The sequence below is a fragment of the Argopecten irradians genome, chromosome 1 (assembly GCF_041381155.1).
Source record: "Argopecten irradians isolate NY chromosome 1, Ai_NY, whole genome shotgun sequence".
NCBI lineage: Eukaryota > Metazoa > Mollusca > Bivalvia > Pectinida > Pectinidae > Argopecten > Argopecten irradians.
Genome location: NC_091134.1, coordinates 13,697,143 through 13,722,365, shown reverse-complemented (window position 1 = coordinate 13,722,365; position 25,223 = coordinate 13,697,143). Strand labels below are relative to the sequence as shown.

The 25,223-nt window shown below is 36.4% G+C and overlaps 1 protein-coding gene across 2 annotated transcripts in view; it reads left to right on the top strand.

The window, feature by feature from the left end:
* LOC138318421 (uncharacterized) overlaps nt 1-25,223 on the top strand; it is a 72,525-nt gene that overhangs the window by 11,163 nt on the left and 36,139 nt on the right. The window contains exons 2-9 of one of the 2 annotated variants that reach the window (XM_069260760.1): nt 6,788-6,830; nt 14,698-14,755; nt 15,894-16,025; nt 16,594-16,663; nt 16,986-17,068; nt 18,442-18,606; nt 18,810-18,950; nt 19,630-19,794. In XM_069260760.1, coding sequence (XP_069116861.1) covers nt 6,788-6,830; nt 14,698-14,755; nt 15,894-16,025; nt 16,594-16,663; nt 16,986-17,068; nt 18,442-18,606; nt 18,810-18,950; nt 19,630-19,794 — 857 coding nt within the window. The remainder of the gene's footprint in view (nt 1-6,787; nt 6,831-14,697; nt 14,756-15,893; nt 16,026-16,593; nt 16,664-16,985; nt 17,069-18,441; nt 18,607-18,809; nt 18,951-19,629; nt 19,795-25,223) is intronic. The other variant, XM_069260768.1, reaches the window with a different exon arrangement.

The window sequence follows — 25,223 nt, the reverse complement described above, 5'->3', positions numbered from 1 at the left end:
GCTTCACAAACCTTAAAGCTGTATGGTCCATAGCTGGGTAAAATGTTTGATGCTGTAAAAAATCGTTCAAATTGAAAGATAAACATGTTTTTGATCGATGCAGGTTTAGATGAAAACATACCTGCAGAAGTCCATTCACAATATTAATATTTTACTAAATAACACTGTGGAAATGTGAAATGAATTTGTAGACCACATCCACATTAAATCTTTTAATTAGTTTTAAGGGTTTTAATGCATAAGTCCACATTTCACTGTATGATTGTTGCAGTGGTTGATTTACTGCCAAAATTCATTTTGAACTCTTAATTATTATTTGTACACGTAAATTATGATATATGCATTCCATAATTGGATTTAAAGATATTTACTTTATTATCTCCCCTAGGATATTTTATGAGCACCATACATGCATGTACATACAGTAGTATTTTAGTTTAAAGATGATTTCATTGAGAAATGATAATGATTTATTATAATCGATTTGCAAATTCCTTTATATGTTATACGAGATAGTCGGATATTGACGCATATCAAACACAAAAACCCTGAATGATGTTATGCAAATTTGTACAGGTAATTTTTCAAAACTCATATTGGCAGGTCAATGTTCAATCCCATCCAATATCTTCTGTCTGCCTCTGTGTCTGCATCCATAAAATGCTAAAACAGGTCCCCACCTATTGTATTAATTGTTGTGTGGATGATTATAAGGTATCATACATCCATTTGTTTTGATAAAAACAATGCTAGCTATATGCCCTGAGATAATCCCTGATAATTATATCCTTTCTTCTACATGTGTATTACAAATTAATGTCAATTATTGATCATGGTATTAATGTATTTTATCTTGATCAATGCAGACACTTTAACAAACAAATTGATCATTAAAAAATATATACATCACAGTGTATACACCATTTGTTTATTAGACATTACTAGTTTTCCAATTTGCAATAACATTTATATCTGCAGGCATGTTCATAATGCTTCATTATATTGGGGTCTTCCCCAAACACCAATTCTAATTATATTAATGATCGAATCATATTGGAACAAATATATCAGCATAAACAAGTTTCTGATTGTATTTAATTTAATTGTGTATTATTTTGTGATCACATAAAATTATAGTTAAAGCATTTCTAACATTAGTTCTTAGATATTATCCATTCTCTATAATCATTATTATTTCCTTACAATATTACACTTATATGACTAGTGCATGCACTTAGTATACACATGCAGCTGTCGATCGCTTTAATTGTGTATACATAAAATGCAAGTTTCATGTTACATATGTACACTAAAAATGTATAATAGTTACATTTCAAAACAAATTTTATCTCATACATGTAGTTTGGTTTGGGATTGATGCTTATTCTCACTGTTGTGATGATGTGGTAGCTATGGGGACACTCGGTAGCTATATACACACATACACACAGGTAATTTTTATAGGTGCCCTCTACCTGTATCAGTGTCAGGTGTGACCCCCACTGTGCTGTTATGTAATACAGGTAGACCAGGTGTAATTTATTACCTGTACAGTCACCTTGTCACCTATATAGGCATATACTGCTGATTTTCTGTTTATTTTCTTAACATTACCAATCTTTATTTGGAAAGCACAAACAGACAATAGGGGGATACTTTTTTGATAGGGGGGATACTTTTTTGATGGACAGAAAAAAGTATCTTTTTTGATGGGGGATACTTTTTTGATATGACACCGGTAAATCCTTAAAATTGCTACTAGTCATAGAGTTCTGCTTGGATTGTACCGAAATTTGGCCAGAAACATCATTGGGCGAAGGGGAACAGAGTTTGTATAAATTTTGGCTCTCGCCCCGAGGGTGCAGGGCCTGATAGGGGGAAATATATAGGTAAATATTTAAATTCCTAAATACTTAATTTGAAATTTGGTAGATTTAGGGACCAAAAAGAGCCATTACCATATATATATATATATAGTCCTTTACATGTGCCCAACCTGCCAGAGTCTATAAACGTTTTTTCATACGCTATTTTTCCATTTCCATTTATGATCAGTGAATTTAAAAACATAAGTTGAGCAAGGATACATCCTTGAGTTGACAATAAGCATTTTTTCTTCGAGTCCGTTTTCAAAAATAATAGAAGATTACAGCATCGAACCAGGCCAAAAGCATACTCATTTACCTAGTCCCTTATCAATATAAGCTCAGAGGCATTGAAATTAAATTCAAGTGGCTTTATTACACACCAACAGACAAATTTGAAATACATGTGCATGTATAACCAATAAACTAACAAAATATTGTACTATTTTTCTATATTATTTATGGTATTTTTTTATATTCTGTAGTGCTTGTCTATATATGTTTTTTTCTATATAGCGCATCTGTCTGTTGACAGCTGGTAATTAGATTGGGAACACGCTGGGCCCTTAATCTGGGGCTCCCGCAATTTTATTGCCCTCCTATATCTCCACCCATCCCCATTACCTATAACACAAATGGCTACATCAGTTTGGAAAGTCTGCCAGTGTCCACATCTATATTACTGACATGGTCAACCTTTACCTGTGGCTAATTGTTTTTGTAAGTGTTATTATATATGGCTTATATAATTAGTGTTATTGTCAATTTTGGTAACCATAGCCCAAGGCTCTTGCAAAGGTGCGGGTACTCCAACAATGTTAGAGGTATAGCACGACGAGACACTTTTGGAACATTACGTCGTGTCTAACCTCTAACTTCCGACACAGGTGCTCGTTTCTAATATAAGTATAAGTATAATACTGGGTCAAGGTCTATAACTCGGCCGGCCATATAACACTACCCAATTTCAGAAAAAGTATGATTATTATCCAACCGTATAGAATATGATAATAGGAATACTCTCAATCGACAGTCAGATAATTTATCTTTAATTTGGTATATGATACAATATAAATCACGCCGTATAAATGTCACTAGGTATCCAGAAACATCGGAAAACAGCTAGATTTCAACGGACATCTGTTTTCTGGTGTCTAGCCCGAGATACTCTAGCCACTTACACAAGTCCATTATGGACAGATAGATGTTCTGGTGTTAGGGCAGCCAGCGCAGTAGGTACTCACACGAAACCTGGTAATAAGCCGTACGGCGGGCCAGGTCTCTCCGATTACAGACAACTCATATATTACCACCCGACGTATCTCACTTTCCTTGTGGTCTTTTCAAAAATGAATAACTTTATCTCATAGCCAAACCCATTTAATCAGCATGTACGTTCTATTGTGTCAACACAGTGAGTTTCTTTTCCGCAACTTTTTAAATTTCCCTCTGTCGTCGTCGCCATTTTCTGAGTAGTATGCAAATCATCTTTAAATCTCGGAACGGATTGCTATATGTTGGGTAGGACTATGATATTCATTTGTTGTATAGACTCAGGTTTGTGGTGCTTCTCGGTGGTCAGTCCTGTATCGGAGGAGTACCTAGCCCGATACCAAACGGTTGTCATTATTCCAGGTTTTCGAGGTACTACTGCGCTCTGGCCCTAAACCAGACATCTTATTCTGTCATATATGTCTTAAATAAAGTCTGGTGTCAGGGCCAGAGTATTCTCGGGCTATGTGGTGTCCTCCGATAAACACGCCAGGGCTCTAATGGGTAGCTCAAAAAACCACTGCATGTCAACATTTCAGCTTATAGGAATTAAAGTTTGGTAAAAAACAAACTTACCGGTATGTTTAGTGTTTATCTATATACCATCCATTTTGCTCAATACAGCCTTTTGAAATTTCCGATTGAAAAATGTGTGTCTCTAGCCGTTCATGTTGATATGTGTGTAGTACATTTGTTTTCTCGGCGTTGATTGGTCAATTAATTTTCGAGAGCCAATCAACGCCGACAAAACAAATCTACTGCACACATACTTACATGGCCGGCTAGAGACATAAATTTTTCAAACGGAAATTTCAAAGGGCTACGTTAGGCAAATGGATGGTATTTATCCATGGATTTACTAACGGTAAGTTTGTTTTCTACCAAACTTTCATTCTTATGACGCTGAAGTGTTGACATGCAGTGGTTTTTGAGCTACGCATTAGAGTCCTGGCGTGTTTATCGGAGGACACCACAGTGTCCGACCAGTTGAAATCTGGCTGTTTTCCGATGTTTCTGGATTCCTAGTGACATTTATACGGCATGATATATATTGTATCATATACCAAATTAAAGATAAATTATCTGGCTGTCGATTGAGAGTATTCCTATTATCATATCCTATACGGTTGGTTAATAATCATACTTTTTCTGAAATTGGGTAGTGTTATATGGCTGGCCGAGTTATAGACCTTGACCCAGTATTATACTTCTGTTTATATTAGAAACGAACACCTGTGCTTCCGATAGGCAATTTACCCGATGCTGAGGGTAACATTTTCAAAGTTAGGATTGTGACAATATAAAACGTTTAAGTCATATTTAAATCGTCATCAATGTCATAAACCTACCTCTTTTTCATAAGTCAACAAGTTTTTTGACAAAACCAGCCGTAAAATCCATCTAAAACAAATATCTACATCTCCTAACGTAAACTTTCATGACCCAGACAAAACTTCATGATGAAAGCGATCCGGCCGGTAAATAGAAAAAACGAAATGCAAAGTCCCCAAAACGCTTGATCTGCCTTTACTTTTACTTGCATTCTGCCCACTTGAATTCACGTTTCGTTTTTTGTAGTAACCAGCCGCCATATTTAAAACTAGAACAAAATGTTACGGAAGGGATTTATCATATCTAATCCGCTAAAATACTATTTTAAAGGGCCTCAAGTTATTGTTTTCCTAGATAAATGGGATAATTAATACCTAAACTGTAAGTACACATCAATGTTATCACTGTTAGAGCAAGAAATATTGATATTATTGCACTTTTCCTTCCGCCTTCATCTGACGTCGGAAGCTGCATCAAAGAAATAACCCTTCGGAAATGAGAGTCGACAGTCAGCAAAATAACGTCCGATAAAAAAAACGGCTGACCAGTCGACTCTCATGTTATGGGAGTAAGGTGCGGGGTACTCCTGCAGCGCTCTTGCATGTTTGGTATAAAAGGGGCACGAAACTGAAGCTCAGGGAGTTCAGGTATTAGCTGGCTTGAATGACAGAGTTCAAACAAAAAATAGGCTAAAATCTTTTAACAACTTCTTTTTAATAACCAAGAGGCAGTGGGGCCTCCAATGTGCTTATAGGGATGATATAAATTCATATTTACTCTATTTGTTAAGTATGAACCATGCATTATTACCAGATTGCAGATTATTCGGGCCCATTGAGCCCTTTTTTTATGAGCAAGCTTAATTATCACCGGTCAACTCTCTTTGATTTAAGGCTAATGCAATTTGCTTCCTCTTAAGTCACAAAGAAACCTATAGCTAATCACAATGAAAAATGGACGTTAACTAATTCAATTATTTAATCTTAGCTCCAAAATCTTGAATATTAATCATAACCAAAACTATAATATTAATCTCTTATTACACCGAAATATGAGAATAAATCTCATGTTATGATGTTAATAAAGAATATAAAATATAAAAAAAATACTATTTTTCCACCGTGTCACAATTTATCATGGGTATACTAGTGCTATTGATGGAATAATATAGCACAAGATTTTCCGGCAGTTATTTAAAGTTATCCGTCATTTGCAGGATAAATTTATGCATAAATGTTGTTTATATTACTTATATATTAAAGATGCTCCACCGCTGACAAATAGTATTTTTTCACTATCAAAAACAGAAGCAGACGATTTAGTATTTTTCTTCAGTTACAAAAGTTACTTACTTTAGACCCATTACCACCATTGAAAAGTTTGAGCTCCTAATTTTACATTAAGTTAAAAATATAAAAAATAATTAACTGCATCCCGAAAAAAATTCCATGTCACTATATCCTATATGGAATGAAATAGTGATTGCGCATGCATCAAAGGCAAAATGAATTATTTCATTATATTTTTCGTGTTAATTAGACAGATATATGATACACGATTACACGCCAATTATTATTCAAATGATGAATATAATTTATGTTCTGTCGGCGGTGGAGCATCTTTAACAAGTAATGTTGTACATATTGCATTGGTTCTCTACTGTTTAACAGTTAGTAACAGGGAGTCCTTTTTATAATTAGGTCACCTGAGACAAAAATTTCAAAAAATCTTCTGAGATCACTGTACGTTTGCTGGAAGCAAATACTCTTCGTTCATGAATTATAAAATCACTGAGCAACTTCGTCAATTCCTTGGCCAGTATATATACTAGTGTTAAACACTATGTCTTTGTTTCATTCTTGATGCATGTATATCTGAACTCAAGTGACCGTTAAGGCCCATGGGTCTCTTGTTTATTTTACTTACATATATATATATATATATATATATAGTTACAAAATCTTGTAATAATTAATTTGTTCTTTGAAAAAATAAACATTTCTACTCCTGAAGAGCCATCATGAAATGGTGAATGTACAAGAGGAAAAGTCGTTGACATTTATTTTTTATATATAGTTACATATATTTATGTGGTGGCCGAGTGGTTAAGATGTCCCGACATATTACCACAAGCCCTCCACCTCTGGGAAGCGGGTTCGAATCCCATGTGGGGCAGTTGCCAGGTACTGACCGCTGGTTTTTCTCCGGGTACTCTGGCTTTCCTCCACCAACAAACCTGGCACGTCCTTGGCTGTTATTAGGATGTAAAAATAAACAAAACATATATTTAAATTGGATTATTTCTGTTTTGTTTACAGGGATATGGGTCATCAATTAACAGCAAGCTACATCATGATCCTGGTAAACAGCAAGCTATATTACCATATTTGCCGTAATTACTGCCCATATTTTAAATCTTTAATGCATGCCTTTTATCCTGTACATGTGAGACACATTAGCATGTTGTGATTCACAAGTTCATGTAATATTATATGGGATGCCGCGGTGGCCGAGTGGTTAAGATGTCCCGACATATTACCACAAGCCCTCCACCTCTGGGATGCGGGTTCGAATCCCATGTGGGGCAGTTGCCAGGTACTGACCGCTGGTCGGTGGTTTTTCTCCGGGTACTCCGGCTTTCCTCCACCAACAAACCTGGCACGTCCTTACATGACCCTGGCTGTTAATAGGACGTAAAAATAAATAAACCAAATAAACCAAAGCAATGCTGATCATGCATGATGTTATATTATTATAGAGGTATTGCATGTTGTAAAACATTGTTAAATCCATGAGATGGGGGCATTTATACAACTTCAACTCTTCTTTTGAAAAGGAGAGGGGCGCTTACATGGGAAGGGGAACTTAGATTACGGCGAATACAGTATGTTGATGTCGGATAAAGGAGTAGATATGATTGGACCAGCTTGGCCTTAATTTTTCAGGCCGAAAAATATTAACTCTGATCCACATCAATTTCACATCAACAAATACTCTCATACTTGCCATTCATCAAAACATAACGTTTTATAACCATGCACACGATGTTCTCCACCTATGAAGTCATCAAATTGATTTTCCTCTTCCCGCCAAATTTTGCTAGAAATTCGTCATCTTTAGGTTAGAAAAGGCTTGAAATGGATTTGGCCGCCACCTTGGAGCAACTTTATATTTTGCATGGATATGCGTAAATACACGATACACAACATGTGAAAATCTCTTTCTGCTCCACGAAGGCGGCCACATTCATTTTTAGAGAAAAACACTCAAAAAAGTATGATTTTTCAAGGATTTTTGTGAAAAAATGGCGGGAAACTGCATGTTGATGACGTCATAGTGAACATAATTTGCACATGCGGGATATTTTCGGGATGTAATGTGTTAGCAAATGTATTCAACTGTTATATGGCAAAATATGTTGTTCTTTACTGGAGAATTAATTTTGGGGCCATATTCGAGTCTTAACGTACCTTCTCCTTTCATGAATATTATTAGAGTGAACCATAATTTAAATATTATTAGAGTGAACCATAATTTAAATAAAGGTTTGTATTACATATGTATTTGAAGAAAATATTTTTTCAATTTAAGCCACTTTTGTAAAAGAGATGAAAATATTCAGTGTCTCAATTAAAATACAGAACAATAAATGACTTAGTAAGATCCGTACATATAAAGTGAAATATCGCAATGCGATACAACGTAATATTCTTCGTTGCAGTGCTAATAGAAATATAGGCTAAAATTTCATTTTTAGCCCACCATCATCAGATGGTGGGCTATTCAAATCGCTTTTTTTCCGTCGTCCGTCCGTCCGTCCCTCCGTTCGTCCCTCCGTTCGTCCTTCGGTCCTTTAACAATTCTTGTTATTGCTATTTCTCAGAAAGTACTGAAGGGATCTGTCTCACATTTCATATGTAGGTTCCCCTAGGGCTTTAGTTGTACATATTGCATTTTGGGACCAATCGGTCAACAAAATGGCCGCCAGGCAGACATCTTGGATTTTGATACTTCAAGTTTGTTATCCCTATTTCTCAGAAAGTACTGAAGGGATCTGTCTCAAATTTCATATGTAGGTTCCCCTAGGGCCCTAGTGTTGCATATTCCATTTTGGGACCAATCGGTCAACAAGATGGCCGCCAGGCAGCCATCATGGATTTTGATACTTAAAGTTTGTTATCGCTATTTCTCACAAAGTACTGAAGGGATTTGTCTCAAATTTCATATGTAGGTTCCCCTAGGGCCCTAGTTGTGCATATTGCATTTTGGGACCAATCGGTCAACAAGATGGCCGCCAGGCAGCCATCTTGGATTTTGATACTTAAAGTTTGTTATCGCTATTTCTCACAAAGTACTGAAGGGTCAAGGATCTTTCTCAAATTTCATATGTAGGTTCCCCTAGGGCTCTAGTTGTGCATAATGCGTTTTTGGATCGATCGGTCAACAAAATGGTGGTCAGGCAGCCATCTTGGATTTTGATAGTTAAAGATTGTTATCACTATTTCTCAGAAAGTACTGAAGGGATCTTTCTCAAATTTCATATGTAGGTTCCACTAGGGCTCTAGTTGTGCATAATGCGTTTTTGGATCGATCGGTCAACAAAATGGCTGCCAGGCTGCCATCTTGGATTTTGATAGTTAAAGATTGTTATCGCTATTTCTCAGAAAGTATTTAATGAATCTGTCTCAAATTTCATATATAGGTTCCCCTAGGGCCCTAGTTGTGCATATTTCGACTTGGGACTGATCGATAAACAAGATGGCCGCCAAGGAGCCATCTTGGATTTTGATAGTTGAAGATTGTTACTGCTATTTCTCAGAAAGTACTGAAGCGATCTGTCTCAAATTTGATATGAAGTATGTTTGCAAAAATTTGAAAAGCAGAAAAAAGATTCCTCTTTCCATTGTCAGACATTGATCATTCTTTGGTGGGCACCAAGATCCCTCTGGGATCTCTTGTTAGCACACCTGGTCTGAAAGGACCAAAGTGAGCTTATGCGATACCATGATGTCCGTCAGTCAACAGTCGACTTCTCCATAACCAAACCGCTGGTTGGAATAAAACAAAATTTGACTGCATGGTAGCATCCTTATGGGGTACTGACGGCTTAAAATTGTACAAATGGTAGGGCTGATCCCCTGGGGGCCTGAGGGGCAGGGCCAAAAGGTGTCAATTTGGCTATTTCCATATATATAATCAACTTTCTCTGAAACTAAGCATGGGGTAGCACCCATAATGCAATGATAGCATCCTTATAGGGTGGGGATTCAAAATTGTACAAATGATGGGGTTGCCCCCATGGGGCCTGAGGGGCGAGGCCAAAACAGGTCAATTTGGCCAATTCCATATTATAAACAATTTCTTCTATGAAACTAACTATGGGATAGTACTCATAATGCAATGGTTAGCATCCTGATAGGGTGGGGATTCAAAATTTACAAATGATGGTGCTGACCCCCCCGGGGCCTGCGGTGTGAAGCCAAAAGTGTCAATGAGGCTACTATTTTCATATAAATTACTTCCTCTCTGAAACATAGCATCGTTATATGGTTCAATGGATTCCAAATTAAACAAATCATGGGTTCAATTTTGCAAATTTTTAGCTCGCCTATTCGAAGAAATTCAAGAATAGGGAGAGCTAATGTTATCACCCCGGCGTCGGCATTGACGTCCCATTTCACATTAAAGTTTTTGAGCAAGTTTCTGTTTCGTCAATTGTTTAAGCTTAAGTCATCATAAATGTTTATGATTTTATTTTCCTAATGTATATGGATGCTGAACATGATAATACAACCAATTTGGGGGCCTTTAGGTTTTTTTTGAGTCTGTTAATTTGTCATATTTCCACGTTAAAGGTTTTTAGCAAGTTTCTGTTTTGTCTATTGTTTAAGCTTAAGTCATCATAAATGTTTATGATTTTATTTTCCTAATGTGTATGGATGCTGAACGTGATAATACAACCAATTTGGGGCCCTTTAGGGGTTTTTTGAGTCTGTTAATTTGTCATATTTCCATGTTTAAATAGTAAATACTTGAACATCAATTTCTTCTGAATAGGCGAGCTTTGCTGTTCTCCAACAGCTCTTGTTCTAATTGTAAGAGTCTTTGTGATAATTACTGAAAAAACGAGTTGAGCGATACAGGCCCTCTGGGCCTCTTGTTTTATATATAGGACAGGCAAAATCGGGCTGAATATGTTTCTGTCTACTGTGTGTCGGTAGTCATATTAATATGATGTCATAAACACAGGTGACGTCAGTGCACCTGTGTCTCTCGATATTTATGATATGGCTGAAACAGCAATTATGCGAAGAAAAAAAATTGTAATAAGCTTTTGCCCATCTGAATTGTTTGTCTTATTTATTTACATCAGTAAAGTAAGAATTTGCTAAAAATAATATAGCAGTCTCTAAAATCTTTTGCTGCTGAGCTATATTATAAGGTAAAATTGAAACTAGTCATATAGAAATTGTTTCATTATTTTTAGCGCACCTGGCCTGAAGAGCAGGTGAGCTTATGTCCTGGTGCGGCGTCCGTCGTCCGTCATCCGTCCGTCGTCCGTCCGTCCGTCAACATTACCTTTAAATCGCTACTAGTCAAAGAGTTCTGCATGGATTGTAACCAAATTTGGTCACAAGCATCCTTGGGGGAAGGGGGAAAGAACTTGTATAAATTTTGGCTCTGACCCCACGGGGGCAGGAGGGGCGGGGCCCAATAGGGGAAATAGAGGTAAATCCTATAAATCGCTACTTGTCCTAGAGTTCTGCATTGAATGTAACCAAATTTGGCCACAAACATCCTTAGGGGAGGGGGAACAGAACTTGTATAAATTTTGGCTCTGACCCCCCGGGGGCAGGAGGGGCGGGGCCCAATAGGGGAAATAGAGGTAAATTCTTTAAATCACTACTTGTCCTAGAGTTCTGCATGGATTGTAACCAAAATTAGCCACAAACATCCTGAGGAAAGGGGAACAGAACTTGTATAAATTTTGGCTCTGACTCCCCAGGCAGGAGGGGCGGGGCCCAATAGGGGAAATAGAGGTAAATTCTTTAAATCGCTACTTGTCCTAGAGTTCTGCATGGAATGTAACCAAATTTGGCCACAAACATCCTTAGGGGAGGGGGAACAGAACTTGTATAAATTTTGGCTCTGACCCCCCCGGGGCAGGAGGGGCGGGGCCCAATAGGGGAAATAGAGGTAATTTCTTTAAATCGCTACTTGTCCTAGAGTTCTGCATGGATTGTAACCAAAATTAGCCACAAACATCCTTGAGGGAGGGGGAACAGAACTTGTATAAATTTTGGCTCTGACTCCCCAGGCAGGAGGGGCGGGGCCCAATAGGGGAAATAGAGGTAAATTCTTTAAAACCGCTACTTGTCCTAGAGTTCTGCATGGAATGTAACCAAAATTAGCCATAAACATCCTTGGGGGAAGGGGAACAGAACTTGTATAAATTTTGGCTCTGATCACCCGGGGGCAGGAGGGGCGGGGCCCAATAGGGGAAATAGAGGTAAATCCTTTAAATCGCTACTGGTCATAGAGTTCTGAATGGAATGTAACCAAATTTGGACATAAACATCCTTGGGGGAAGGGGAACAGAAGTTGTATAAATTTTGGCTCTGACCCCACGGGGGCAGGAGGGGCGGGGCAGGGCCCAATAGGGGAAATAGAGGTAAATCCTATAAATCGCTACTTGACCTAGAGTTCTGCATTGATTGTAACCAAATCTGGCCACAAACATCCTTGAGGGAAGGGAAACAGAACTTGTATAAATTTTGGCTCTGATCCCCTGGGGGCAAGAGGGGTGGGGCCCAATAGGGGAAATAGAGGTAAATCCTATAAATCGCTACTTGTCCTAGAGTTCTGCATGGATTGTAACCAAATTTAAACACAAATATCCTTGGGGGAAGGGGAACAGAACTTCTGGCTTTTGGCTTTGACCCCCTGGAGCAGAAAGAGAGGGGCCCAATAGGGGAAATAGAGGTAAACATTCAAATTCCTTCAGAAAAGAAACAATGAACTTGTATTCTGAACATTCCTAGGCATTACAAACCAGGTGAGTGATACAGGCCCTCTGGGCCTCTTGTTTATACTTGAGATAAATCATACGAAAAATTGGCAGACAATGCATGCATTAAATCGGACCTGTTCCCGACATCGACTGTATACCAGTTATTGTGTTTTTTTAACTTAGTAGAATTTTACGATGTATACGGAGTAAGCTCGATCAAAATATATAATCTAAAACTAAAACAGATAGTATTGTATAACTTCTCACAACAGATAACTTTGATATCCCACGGTAACATTATATCTCCTCTCGGCGAAATCCATCCCATGCCCCTTGGGGGTGTCTTCACCCACGTTCGAGCATTTCGGCAAAAAAGCGGACCACGGATTGAGCTTGATCACGGATTGAGCTTGATCACGGATCGATTATAACGGTAAACCGGAACAAGAATGCATCATTCAATCAATCAAAAGAGCTTGATATATCAAATAAACAACAAACAAACAAATATCAAGGTTTACCAGGTATATTAATGAAGAACAGAAAACTTTTCGATTTGTGATTAATGTGTTATTATCATTTTTAGGTCTGACATAAGGAGTTCCTTGTATTATTTATATTAATTGTTAACCACTACTTTATACTGTGACTTTGTTGTTTTGTGCCATGAGTCAGATGACCGTAAAGGCCCATGGGCCTCTTGTTTCACATTTCTTCATGTTTAAACCACAGCTACATGTACATGACATTTACAAAAGTTTTTCTATTAGGAAATACTAAATCATACATGATCAAATATTTGCTAAGAAAGGTGATTAAAATAATGCATGTATTTGAAATTCAAAATTATTGAAACAATAGCGACATTTATACACAATATTTGATTCAGAGACAGTCATATAAATTCATTTACTGAAACAAATTAAGCCATTAAATTTGTTGGCTATAGATACAGGTATACAGATGTACATTGTTCCTAGTGTAGGAAGCTAAAGTTTGTTGTTAAGTTTTATTTTTTCAGCAAGTATATCTTCGCTATAGCTAGCCAAGGGTATAAGCCGAAAAGTAGAGTATTGGCTTATACCCTTGGCTAGCGAAGTTGCAAGTATATATGCTGACATCTGCATTTATGTATACACACTTATAGCTGCTAATAATTAAATTATCCAGATTTAACATGCATTACAAATGAAATTCTCTTCCTCCTCATTATACTCTACACACACAGTCTGGTACCTGCACACATCACAAACATCACACATGATCTGGATCTAGTACAGTACAGTTCTTACGAAGACTTGCTAAAGTCTGATGCATTACATGAAGCTATTTTGATGTTACTGACTAGCGTTCTTGTGAATTTAAAATAAATCTGAGTGTTATACGTAACGAAATCATGTGCCTTTTATTTGGCAAAAGTATCTGGCCATGATTTATTAGCCAAAAGTCGTCAAAGCAACCCATGTTATTTTCTAAAAAGGAAACCAAAATATATCCGTAAATCGTAATATTTCTAATGTTATATTTTTCCGATAAATATTCTTAAATGTTAAGTGTGTATGAAGATACTGCTATGTTAACTTATGATTTTTTTGTCTTTGAAGAGATGATGAAAATTCAACACTGCACACTTAATTAGTATACTAAATTCAATATTTAAATGAAAAACCAATTTCTTTATTTCTTTGTTTGTTTGAGTCCTTCATTCACAGCATCTATGAGTGGCCTTGGCACTTTTATTTTGCTAAAGCATTGCTTTAGAATCTACCCATCCTCTGTAATCCTGGGGTTACTATCACTAACGTTATGTCCACCTAGGGACTATCTCATAGTAAAACTGGAGGAAATAGAAGACACAGATAATGTGATCTTTTGATGTATAGTACATTGAATTGTATAACGGTGCATTTCAAGTGGTTTACTGTGCATGTGGCTTCGAGGTTGGGCATTGCTCTCTCTGTAATATTCGAAGGAAGTCTCTGCAGTCCTGTGATTGGTCAGTCTTTTTCCCCCTGAACTGCCTCTAGTTTTATTATGAGATAGTCCAGGGGTGGATATAAAGTCAGTGAAAGTAAACCCTGAAGTATGAAGGATACATTGTACAGTACCGTGAATAATTGTTACATCACTCAATATATTTATGTCAAGGTAAAAACATAGTGTAAAAATTGTCATGCTTTTGTTTGTTATTTGATATGTACCGTATTTGTTTTAAAGGTAATCTGTGTACCGAATGTGGCATTACTGGAATCAGCAAAGAACTGCACCTTCCCAGGTAATATTATACAGCATTTCTCAGAACATTTGAAAAATCAAGAGGTTAATAAGTATGCATATACTATTAAAAATGATCACTTACATTCATATTCAAGGATCAGTAGACTTTTCACAGAGATATGATGTCAAATGATATATACTTCTATTAAGTGGAAAGAAACAAGAGGTACCCGGTACATTAAAACACATTTATAACGAACATGCTTACAACGAATTCATGGTTATAACATAGGAGTCTTCAAACCCCATCATGGTTCAAATATGATGTCTGTAATTATTAGTTATATAGTCAGTTACTGACCCCCTATAAAGGCATAGAGGGTCAGTAAGATTTATAGGGGGCGAGGGCGTAGCCCGAGCCACCTAAACTTCTTACTGACCCTCTATACAGACCGTCTGTGTATTGTAAGCATTACAAACAAAAGTGACACAAACATCCATCCAACATTTTAAGCACAATCTCCTTGATCATCTGTGCATTTTTGCTGAGATAATCACTGAAAAGTTATACCGATAAATTGGTTGTAGAGTGAGGATTGGTCTGTGGGTCCGAACACCTCCATTTGTTTATAATCACAGTCTAGAAAACGCTTGAATTGTTACGTTTGACTTTCGCCGCATCATCAACTTTCAAACTAGTGTAGGGGAAGCAACTCGTATTTAAAACAATGCATTTAATTTAATTTGAAGTATTAAAACGATTAAAATTATTTTTACACAAAAATTAACAAGTAATATATAGTTTTACGTTAATGAAGTGGTATATTTAGTTGAAGAGAATGTATTTAAATTTTGAAGCGAGGGCGACAGCTGCCATATTGCACCATAATAAAATTTACTGACCCCCTATAAAGTGTTAGGGGGTCATCACGTGACGGCTCTCCGCCAATCATTTGGAGACATTCCTGTCCGAGGTGTGATAAATGTATATAACAAACTATGCTTATAATGGAGTAATCTTGTTGGTCTGCAGAGTTTGGTTATAACCGTTTTTTTTACACTGTACATCTAAATATAACACCCTTTACTTTTCCCGAAGTAGCACACATGTGAACTCTAGATCTGCTTACTTATTATTTTGTGGATAATGTTTGATGTTCCATGAAATGGTTAAGATTTTGATAATGTGTTTACAGAGACAACACCAATGATCCAGCCCGATGGAGTTGAGAGGTGTGTATGTGACACCATCAGGCACTATTGTGGACCGAAGGAAGATTCATGTGTGAAATATGAATGCACCGGTAACAAAATCCTGCATCTGAATTGTAAGGGTTTCCTTTATTTTAATATTAGCCAAAGATCCCTATGAAAGTTGTTTGCACATAACTCAGAAACCGATAAAAAAAACCTTACAGAACGAACTGCTTATCAGTCTATTTGTGTTCAAATCGTTACATGTTCTTGTTTGAAATTTTTCTAGTCCACCATCTTCAAAATCGCCTTTCATCCAGTGGCCCGTGATTTGTCCATCGTTCTGTTAACAATTCTTGTTACCGCTATTTCTCAGAAAGTACTGGAGGGGTCTTTTTAAAATTTGCATTCACAGATCAGTGAACAAGATGCATGGCTGTCAGGAGCCATTTATAATTGGATGTTGATAATTGGATGTTGATAGTTGAAAATTGTTCTGTATGTTCCACTAGCACCCTTACTTGTTGAGCATATCTTGTTGAGCATATTGCATTTTGGAACCAATCTGTCAACAAGATGGCGTACAGGCAGCCATACGCCTGTATGGCTGCCTGTAATCAATTGAGAGATCAGATGTAAATATAATGCCAAATAGGCGACAGTTTTCATTAAATATTTCAATTTTTATTTTTTTATTTTTAGGTATGTGCACCTGTCCCAAGAACTACATAGAAAATTCAGAAGGAGATTGTATCAAATTCAACATTATCAGGCAATGGTTTATTTAAAGTTACTACTGTAATTTACAACATTTCAACAATGATAAAAAAAGTTTTGTATTGAACGTGTCAAAATTTTATATTTTGTGATAAAGTTTTGATAGATATGTCCATCACATGACAATAATCCAGGACATATGCCACTGATATGTCATCAGAATTTTTTAATACACAAAAGAAGTCGCCTGCAATGTATCTAACATGAATTCAGATTCTTATTAAGGAGTTTGATTCTTTGTACATTTACCTCGCAAGAACTTAAACTTGCTTTCTGATAAGGCCATTTTAATAAATATGCCTATCTTCCATAATCAGGTGCAGAGATGGAGATCCAAACCGACAATGTGGTCAGCAGCGTATTGGAGTTACGACTAAAATTACAACAACCCGTCCAACAGGTATTTGACATTGAAATTATATACGTGACTTGTATACATAATCTTATATTTACATTCTGTGTGTTTCGTCACTATAAAAATCAACCAACTGATGAAAACAAACATTTGCTATGAAAACACTATCAATACACTATGAATACAACGATTCTCGTGCATCGATCAGCTGTTTTCAAACATCACACCAGTTTCGTATCAATTAAAAAATAGTCCCCCAGAATATTTTAATGTGTAATATTTAAAATGTTGTTTCTTGATAAAGAATCAACTAAGGTTTACTGTAATAAGTCAATCAAATCTTATTTTAACTATATTTTGTGTTTATCGTTGTCATTTGCAAAAAATGGTTGACCGGAAGGCGGAAGCTTGAAAATGCGACTTTGTCATCCAGCTGTTCCATTAATCTTGTTTCTCGTCGTATATGGGTATAAAAATTTTAAATGTAATACAATAACCTTTCAACAATTTTATTTTCATAAATTATTCTAATGTTATTATATGGATTGAATGTAACACGCTCCAAGGGATATGTAGATAGCTTCTGCTATTCATAGCCGCTATGAAAATTAGAAAAATACATTCAATCCCTATATGTGAAACTAATTATTAGTTATATTGATGTTTCATGTTTGCTTGCTATATAAATGAATTAGCATCTAATGTCCAAGCACAAGTTAATCTAACACCAACTTAGTTCCAACTTATCTGTACTTGGCACTAATCACAGTTCTAACTTAGCTGTACTTGGCACCAATCACTAATTACATACCGTATTCAACCCAATAAGCGCCCAGGGCGTATACAAATTAAAAAGAATCAAAAGGTGCTAATAGGACAAAATTGTATTGGAAATCTATACATTTTTGTGTAGCTTTGGTCTTTATTGATGCCTGGGCAATTGAAATCGAGGCCTCAAAAAGAGGGAGGGGCGCTTAAAGGGACATGGCGCTTATTAGGTCGAATACTGTATACATGTGTTTATTAATTTATAAGATAGACTAATTATATTTCATTCAGTTATGAAATAATGTATAATTTCATAACTCGCTCAATTATGATTTTTCATGAAGTATATATATAATAATATAAATTCGGGACATGTTTTCTAAAGCAGCCTTTATTACTTAGCCTTTTGTATTCCAATCAGTCACATTTCAATATTAGTTTAATTGTAGTTTAATTGCTTCATCTTTATAAATGATTCAAAATAGTTAAAAATCAAACTCGATAAATTACCTATTAAATACTTATATACAGTGTATAAGGTAATGTTTAACATGCCAAACAAATAATGTTGAATATGAAAATGCATTTCCAATGTAATAACTATATATATAATAATTTTAAATGTATTGTTTTACAAATTTTGTTGACAGAGTATCAGCCAAGTCCACCTGAGATGAACGTAACCAACATTACATCTAGTTCTGCCACCCTTGTTATCCATGTGAACGGACCAGAGGACAAGAATGGATTTGTAGACGTTCATATTTATAAATCCCAAAATAAATCCTTACTGAGAGAGCAGGTAAAACATCTAGGTAAGTTTTAATGACAAAATCTGTGATATATTTACATACAGAATAAATGAAAACATATTTTGGATCTTGTTTCTTTTTCAATATGTACACTGAGGCTAGATGACAAAAAAAAACAATAAAACTTTCTAAAACCATTTGAAATATTCAAGAACCATATCATTTTATATCTTAGAACCATTATGCATATTATTTATCTTCTTCAGATCCCGACAATGATTTCACCGAACTAGAAGTGTCTAATCTTGCACCAAATACTGCATATACAGTGGCTGCAAGACTTTTCCTCCAGAACGCAAGGCCATCTGTTACAAGTGAATTGCGGATACGAACAGTTCCAGAGAATGGTATAGTTGTTAGTAGGGGTGTCGATCGCCTACAGTTGTAACCATTGCAATTAATACTATGGGGCTCATGTCGTGGCGCAGCGTCCGTCGTCCGTCAACTTTTCACAAACATCTCTACTAGTCATAAATGAATGAATGGATTTTGACCTTTAGTCTGAAGCTTTCCTTGGTGAAAGGAAAGCAATCGGTGTAAATGATAGGTCTGGTCCCCCAGGAGCCTGATGGGTGGGGCCCAATTGGGGAATATAGCAAATTCTTTTAAATCCTTCTTCTGTAGGAATGAAGATGTTTTGTTCTAATTTGTTCGTTAGCTTACTTGGGTGAATTAAGGGGAATCAATTTTTCATAAAGGATGGGTATGTACCCGAGGAGCCTGAGGGAGGGGGCCCAAGAGGGGAAATGTTACAAACTCTTTAAAATCCTTCTGTAGGAATGAAGGGATTTGATTCTAATTTGGTCTAAAGCCACAGTTTAATCGTTTCATCTTTACAAAACAGATTCAATATGAAAAAGTTGGAAACCTTATATGTAAGTATTTAATACACAATTTATCAAGAGTTTGATTTCAAAATAGTTTAAATCAATTTTGTAAAACACGCCAATCAAATAATGTTGAATATGAAAATGCATTTCTGATATAATAACTATATATATATTGTTTTACACATTTTGTTGACAGTGTTGCAGGAAAGCCCGCCTGAGATGAAGGTTACCAACATCACATCTACTTCTGCGACCCTAGTTATCCATGTGATCGGACCAGAGGATAAGATTGGATTTGTAGTCGTGCATATATATAAATCCCAAAATAAATCCTTACTGAGGGAGCAGGTAAAAAATCTAGGTAAGTTTTACTGACAAAATCTGTGATATATTTACATACAGAATAAATGAAAACATATTTTGGATCTTGTTTCTTTTTCAATATGTACACTGAGGCCTGATGACAAAAAAAACAATAAAACTTTCTAAAACCATTTGAAATATTCAAGAACCATATAAAACTTTCTAAAACCATTTGAAATATTCAAGAACCATATCATTTTATATCTTAGAACCATTATGCATATTATTTATCTTCTTCAGATCCCGTCAATGATTTCACCGAACTAGAAGTGTCTAAACCTGAGGGGTGGGGCCCAATATGGGAAATATAGCAAATTCTTTTAAATCGTTCTTATGAAGGAATAAAGGGATTTTGTTCTAATTTGGTCTGAAGCTTCCTTGAGTGAAGGAGAACCAATCTTGTATAAACAGTGGGCCTGGTCCCCCAGGGACCTGAGGGGCAGAGCCCAATAGGGGAAATATAGCAAATTCTTTTTAATCCTTCTTCTGTAGGATTGAAGGGATTTTGTTCTAATTTGGCCTGAAGCTTCCTTGGGTGAAGGGGAACCATTTTTAGGTCATCTGACCGAAGGTCAGGATGACCTATTGTCATCGTATTTTGTCCGTCGTCGTGCGACGTCCGCCTTGCGCCGTGCGTCGTGCGTAAGACTATTTATACAAAAGCCTACTCCTCCTTCATCCTTGGATGGATTTCATCCATATTTGGTTTGAAACATCATTTGGGAAGGACAATCATATTTTATATAAATGAGCCTTGTCCGACCCCTAGGATCAGAGGGGCGGGGCCCCAAAAGGGCAAATTTTCTTATTTTACGCTTTAAAGTCCTAATCCTCCTTCATCCTTGTATGGATTTTATCCATATTTGGATAAAATCCATACATGATTTTTTTATCCATATTTGGGGGGCTGCGGTGGCCGAGTGGTTAAGATGTCCCGACATATTACCACAAGCCCTCCACCTCTGGGATGCGGGTTCGAATCCCATGTGGGGCAGTTGCCAGGTACTGACCGCTGGTCGGTGGTTTTTCTCCGGGTACTCCGGCTTTCCTCCACCAACAAACCTGGCACGTCCTTACATGACCCTGGCTGTTAATAGGACGTAAAACTAAAAACAAATAAACAAATAAAATCCATATTTGGTGTGAAACATTATTGGGGAAGGGCAATCATATTTTATAAAAATGAGCCTGGTCCGACCCCTAGGGGCTGAGGGATGGGGCCAAAAAAGGGCAAATTTTCTTAATTTTAGCTTTAAAATCCTACTCCTCCTTCATCCATATTTGGTGTGAAACATTATTATCCCCCGCGAAACGCATTTGCGGGGGATATTGATTTGGGCTCTGTCCGTCCGTGCGTGCGTCCGTCCGTCCGTCCGTCCGTCCGTCCGTCCGAGTATCGTTTCCGGGCTATAACTCCTAAACCGTTCAACTTGGCTACACGAAACTTTGGTACATGTTAGGCTAGTGCTCTAGTTGTGCCTTTTGCTAATGGGAACCTTTCATTTTCGATACTTTTTCTGTTACCATGGAAACTTATTCAAAAATACCATATTATTAAAGTTTCCTTTCTATTCCGGGCTATAACTCGAAAACCGTTCAACTTGGCTACACGAAACTTTCTGTACATGTTAGGCTAGTGCTATAGTTGTGCCTTTTTCTAATGGGAACCTTCCATTTTCAATACTTTTTCTGTTACCATGGAAACTTATTAAAAAATACCATATTATTAAAGTTTCCTTTCTATTCCGGGCTATAACTCGAAAACCGTTCAACTTGGCTACACGAAACTTTCTGTACATGTTAGGCTAGTGCTCTAGTTGTGCCTTTTGCTAATGGGAACCTTTCATTTTCGATACTTTTTCTGTTACCATGGAAACTTATTCAAAAATACCATATTATTAAAGTTTCCTTTCTATTCCGGGCTATAACTCGAAAACCGTTCAATTTGGCTACACGAAACTTTCTGTACATGTTAGGCTAGTGCTCTAGTTGTGCCTTTTTCTAATGGGAACCTTCCATTTTCAATACTTTTTCTGTTACCATGGAAATTTATTAAAAAATACCATATTATTAAAGTTTCCTTTCTATTCCGGGCTATAATCGAAAACCATTCAACTTGGCTACACGAAACTTTCTGTACATGTTAGGCTAGTGCTCTAGTTGTGCCTTTTGCTAATGGGAACCTTTCATTTTCGATACTTTTTCTGTTACTATGGAAACTTATTTAAAAATACCATATTATTAAGGTTTCCTTTCTATTTCAGGCTATAACTCAAAAACCGTTCAACTTGGCTACAGGAAACTTTCTGTACATGTTAGGCTAGTGCTCTAGTTGTGCCTTTTGCTAATGGGAATCTTTCATTTTCAATAATTTTTCTGTTACCATGGAAACTTATTTAAAAATACCATATTATTAAAGTTTCCTTTCTATTTCAGGCTATAACTCAAAAACCGTTCAACTTGGCTTCACGAAACTTTCTGTACATGATCTTTTAAATTATTCTTTTAAATGTCATGTTACTGGAGAGCGGATATATTGTTGTATGAATTTATTCAAGGACAATACTAAGCTCTGTTCAAATAGTTAAACCTACATGGATGACAATATCAAGATTTAAACTCTTAGTTACAATGAGCTTCATTTATTTTATGTTTGAGCTTTCATACACAACTGGGCGCGGGGGATAATGCCAAGCTTTGCGGCTCCTTGTTAACCTTCCAATTATATATTGGTAAGTTTTAGGCCACACCCCAGGGAGACATATAACAGTTGACATATATTGCTGTTAAACAGTTCTACATGGTGGAATACATCCAAGAGACTTAGTGTGTGTTTGTATGTACACAGCTTTTGTATGTAAGAGATAAATGTTAAGACTTGGTATCAGCGGACTTCCTGTTAGTGTGGACGGGATAGACTGCACTTCCTGTAGTGGAGTTTTGTACGTCTAAGGGATCAGACACGACATGCTGCTACATTAATGTGCAGTAACAAAGATAAGCTGGGTTTACTTTGGGATTTGCATGTAAAAATAGTGCTCATGATTACCATCTCACAAACATGTTACAGACTGACCTTCTCCAACCCTGGCAATATGTTGGGATATTTGGAGAATATTTGTAAAATGTTAAACAACTATAACTCTCCTCCTAAACTCATGTAAAAAAATATGTATCATTTCATCAAAGATGATGAGGAATTGGTTATACATCAATGTGGAGGTCAGTAGTTGGCTCAGTGACCTTGACTTTGATTGACCTTGGTGCCTGATACCAGTCAGAGATGTTAACACCTTTTTACACCAGTGTGTGATGGAGTGACAGATTGTAGATAGATGAGAAAAATATTTACTCCTTTTATAAAAAATGACATAGTAACTAAATTATCAAAATGATAAATATTGTGATATAATATATATTCATCAGACATTTATGAATAATCAAATGAGAAATATGCAGAAATTGTCATTTTCAATTCATTTAAATTACATGTTAAAGTAATAAATTATCAAAATTTCCATTTTGAGATATAGAAAACAATATTTGATGATATTAGAGAGATAGAAAACAATATTCGATGATACTAGAGATAGAAAACAATATTTGATGATACTAGAAATGTTGTTTCTGGCTGAAGATCAAGTGTATTTGTTTAATATAAAATTCTTACTTGGTATGTGACCCTGTCAGTAGGTGAAATTTGACCTTGACATGTTGTAAGTAAGTTGACCTTATTCACCAATGTTGTAATTTTAGTGTAAGTTTCTAAGTGACTGGTGACTGGCCTGTTGGTGTCAGCCAGGTTCACTTCCATTAGTGAAGTTTATAGCTCTTCATGTGTCATAGCCAAGACTTTTTAATGTAAAAACTACCGACCTACAAATTAACATAGGAAATAAATCTCCAGGCTGTAGGTTTGTCAGGGAGGATGGCCTTAATTGAATTATAGTTTGTGATTCTGGAAAGCTACAAATTTCGTGGTTTATGATCTTCATTTTCCACATAAAGTCTGATAAAAAGCATTGTGAACACACAACATTTCCTCATATCAAATTTTCAAAATTTACAGTTAATGGTTTTATCTGGTTCTGAAGATAATGTACGTACATCATCATATTTTAACTGAAAATTTTTATAAGCGTGAATATTTGAAGTTATCCTTCTAAAGTTATTTCATGTAAAACTATATGAAAACTATTGTCAGTTTTGGTTTGAGGTATTCATAGATTTAGTGCTGGAATATATTCTCCTTATAACAGCTGCTCATAAAACAGACTTGGCCACAATAGACTTCAACGTAAGAACATATCTCCCACTCAAACCAAATTAACATTTATTGTTACATAGCTGGTTATGATGCAAATGACATTATTGCCTTAGAAAGTACATTTAGTTGGGATGCGCTGCCAGCATGACCAATAAGAGTACAGAGTGATGTGCTGGCGGTGATTTAATTAGATAATTTCCGAGTCAAGAAGACTTGTTTACATCAGAACAAGTGGCTCTTCCTTCTGGTGATTCTCACCAAACATCACTTGATTTAGGTGAACGAGTTTCTCTGTCGGGTTTTTTACACGGAAAGCTGTATAGATTTGAAGAGGTTACACTAATGTGTCGCCTCCTCAAAATATTGACATGGAAACTGATGCACAATGATTCATGGTTCTATTTCTGGGAAAACATACCAGAGGAATGCAGTTCTGCAGATTCTTTAGTCATGGGGCAGTTCATATTAAAAGTACTTTGGTGAAACCAAAAGCAACAACTAATTATGAAGTGACAGCAAAAATGTTTATACAGGAGCATAAATCAGTTAAAATATTGTTGTCCGCAAATAAGACCCCTCACCACTTTTGACCTTTATTTCTTCTCTGGGAGGGGGGTCTTATTTGCGGTGAAATACAGTACTCGGGGGGGAAAAGAACAGTTGTTCCAGGACAAAACAAAATCTAGATTTTACCCAGGCAAATTTAAATTTTATCTTGGAACTCTTACAAGTGGTATTGTAAATTTTTTTTTAAAGTGACACGTGTATATTATACTTGCTGACTTGGTTGAAATTTGTACCTAGATTCCTGAAAGAAACAATGGTAATTGAAACAGGTGCTCCAAGAGAGTGAGCATTGTCTTCATCAAGGACTACCATTTTTTAACATCAAGGACAACTACCATTATACAGATCTTGGTTCATGCTTGGTGTACACAACATCAAGGACAACTACCATTATACAGATCTTGGTTCAGGCTTGGTTTATCAGCTATAAAGACAGTGTACACAACATTGTAGACAACTACCATTATACAGATCAATCAGCATAAAGACAACCACCATTATACAGATCTTGGTTCATGCTTGGTGTATTTATAAGATCTTGGTTCAGGCTTGGTTTACAGATAAGACAACCATCATTACAGATCTTGGTTCAG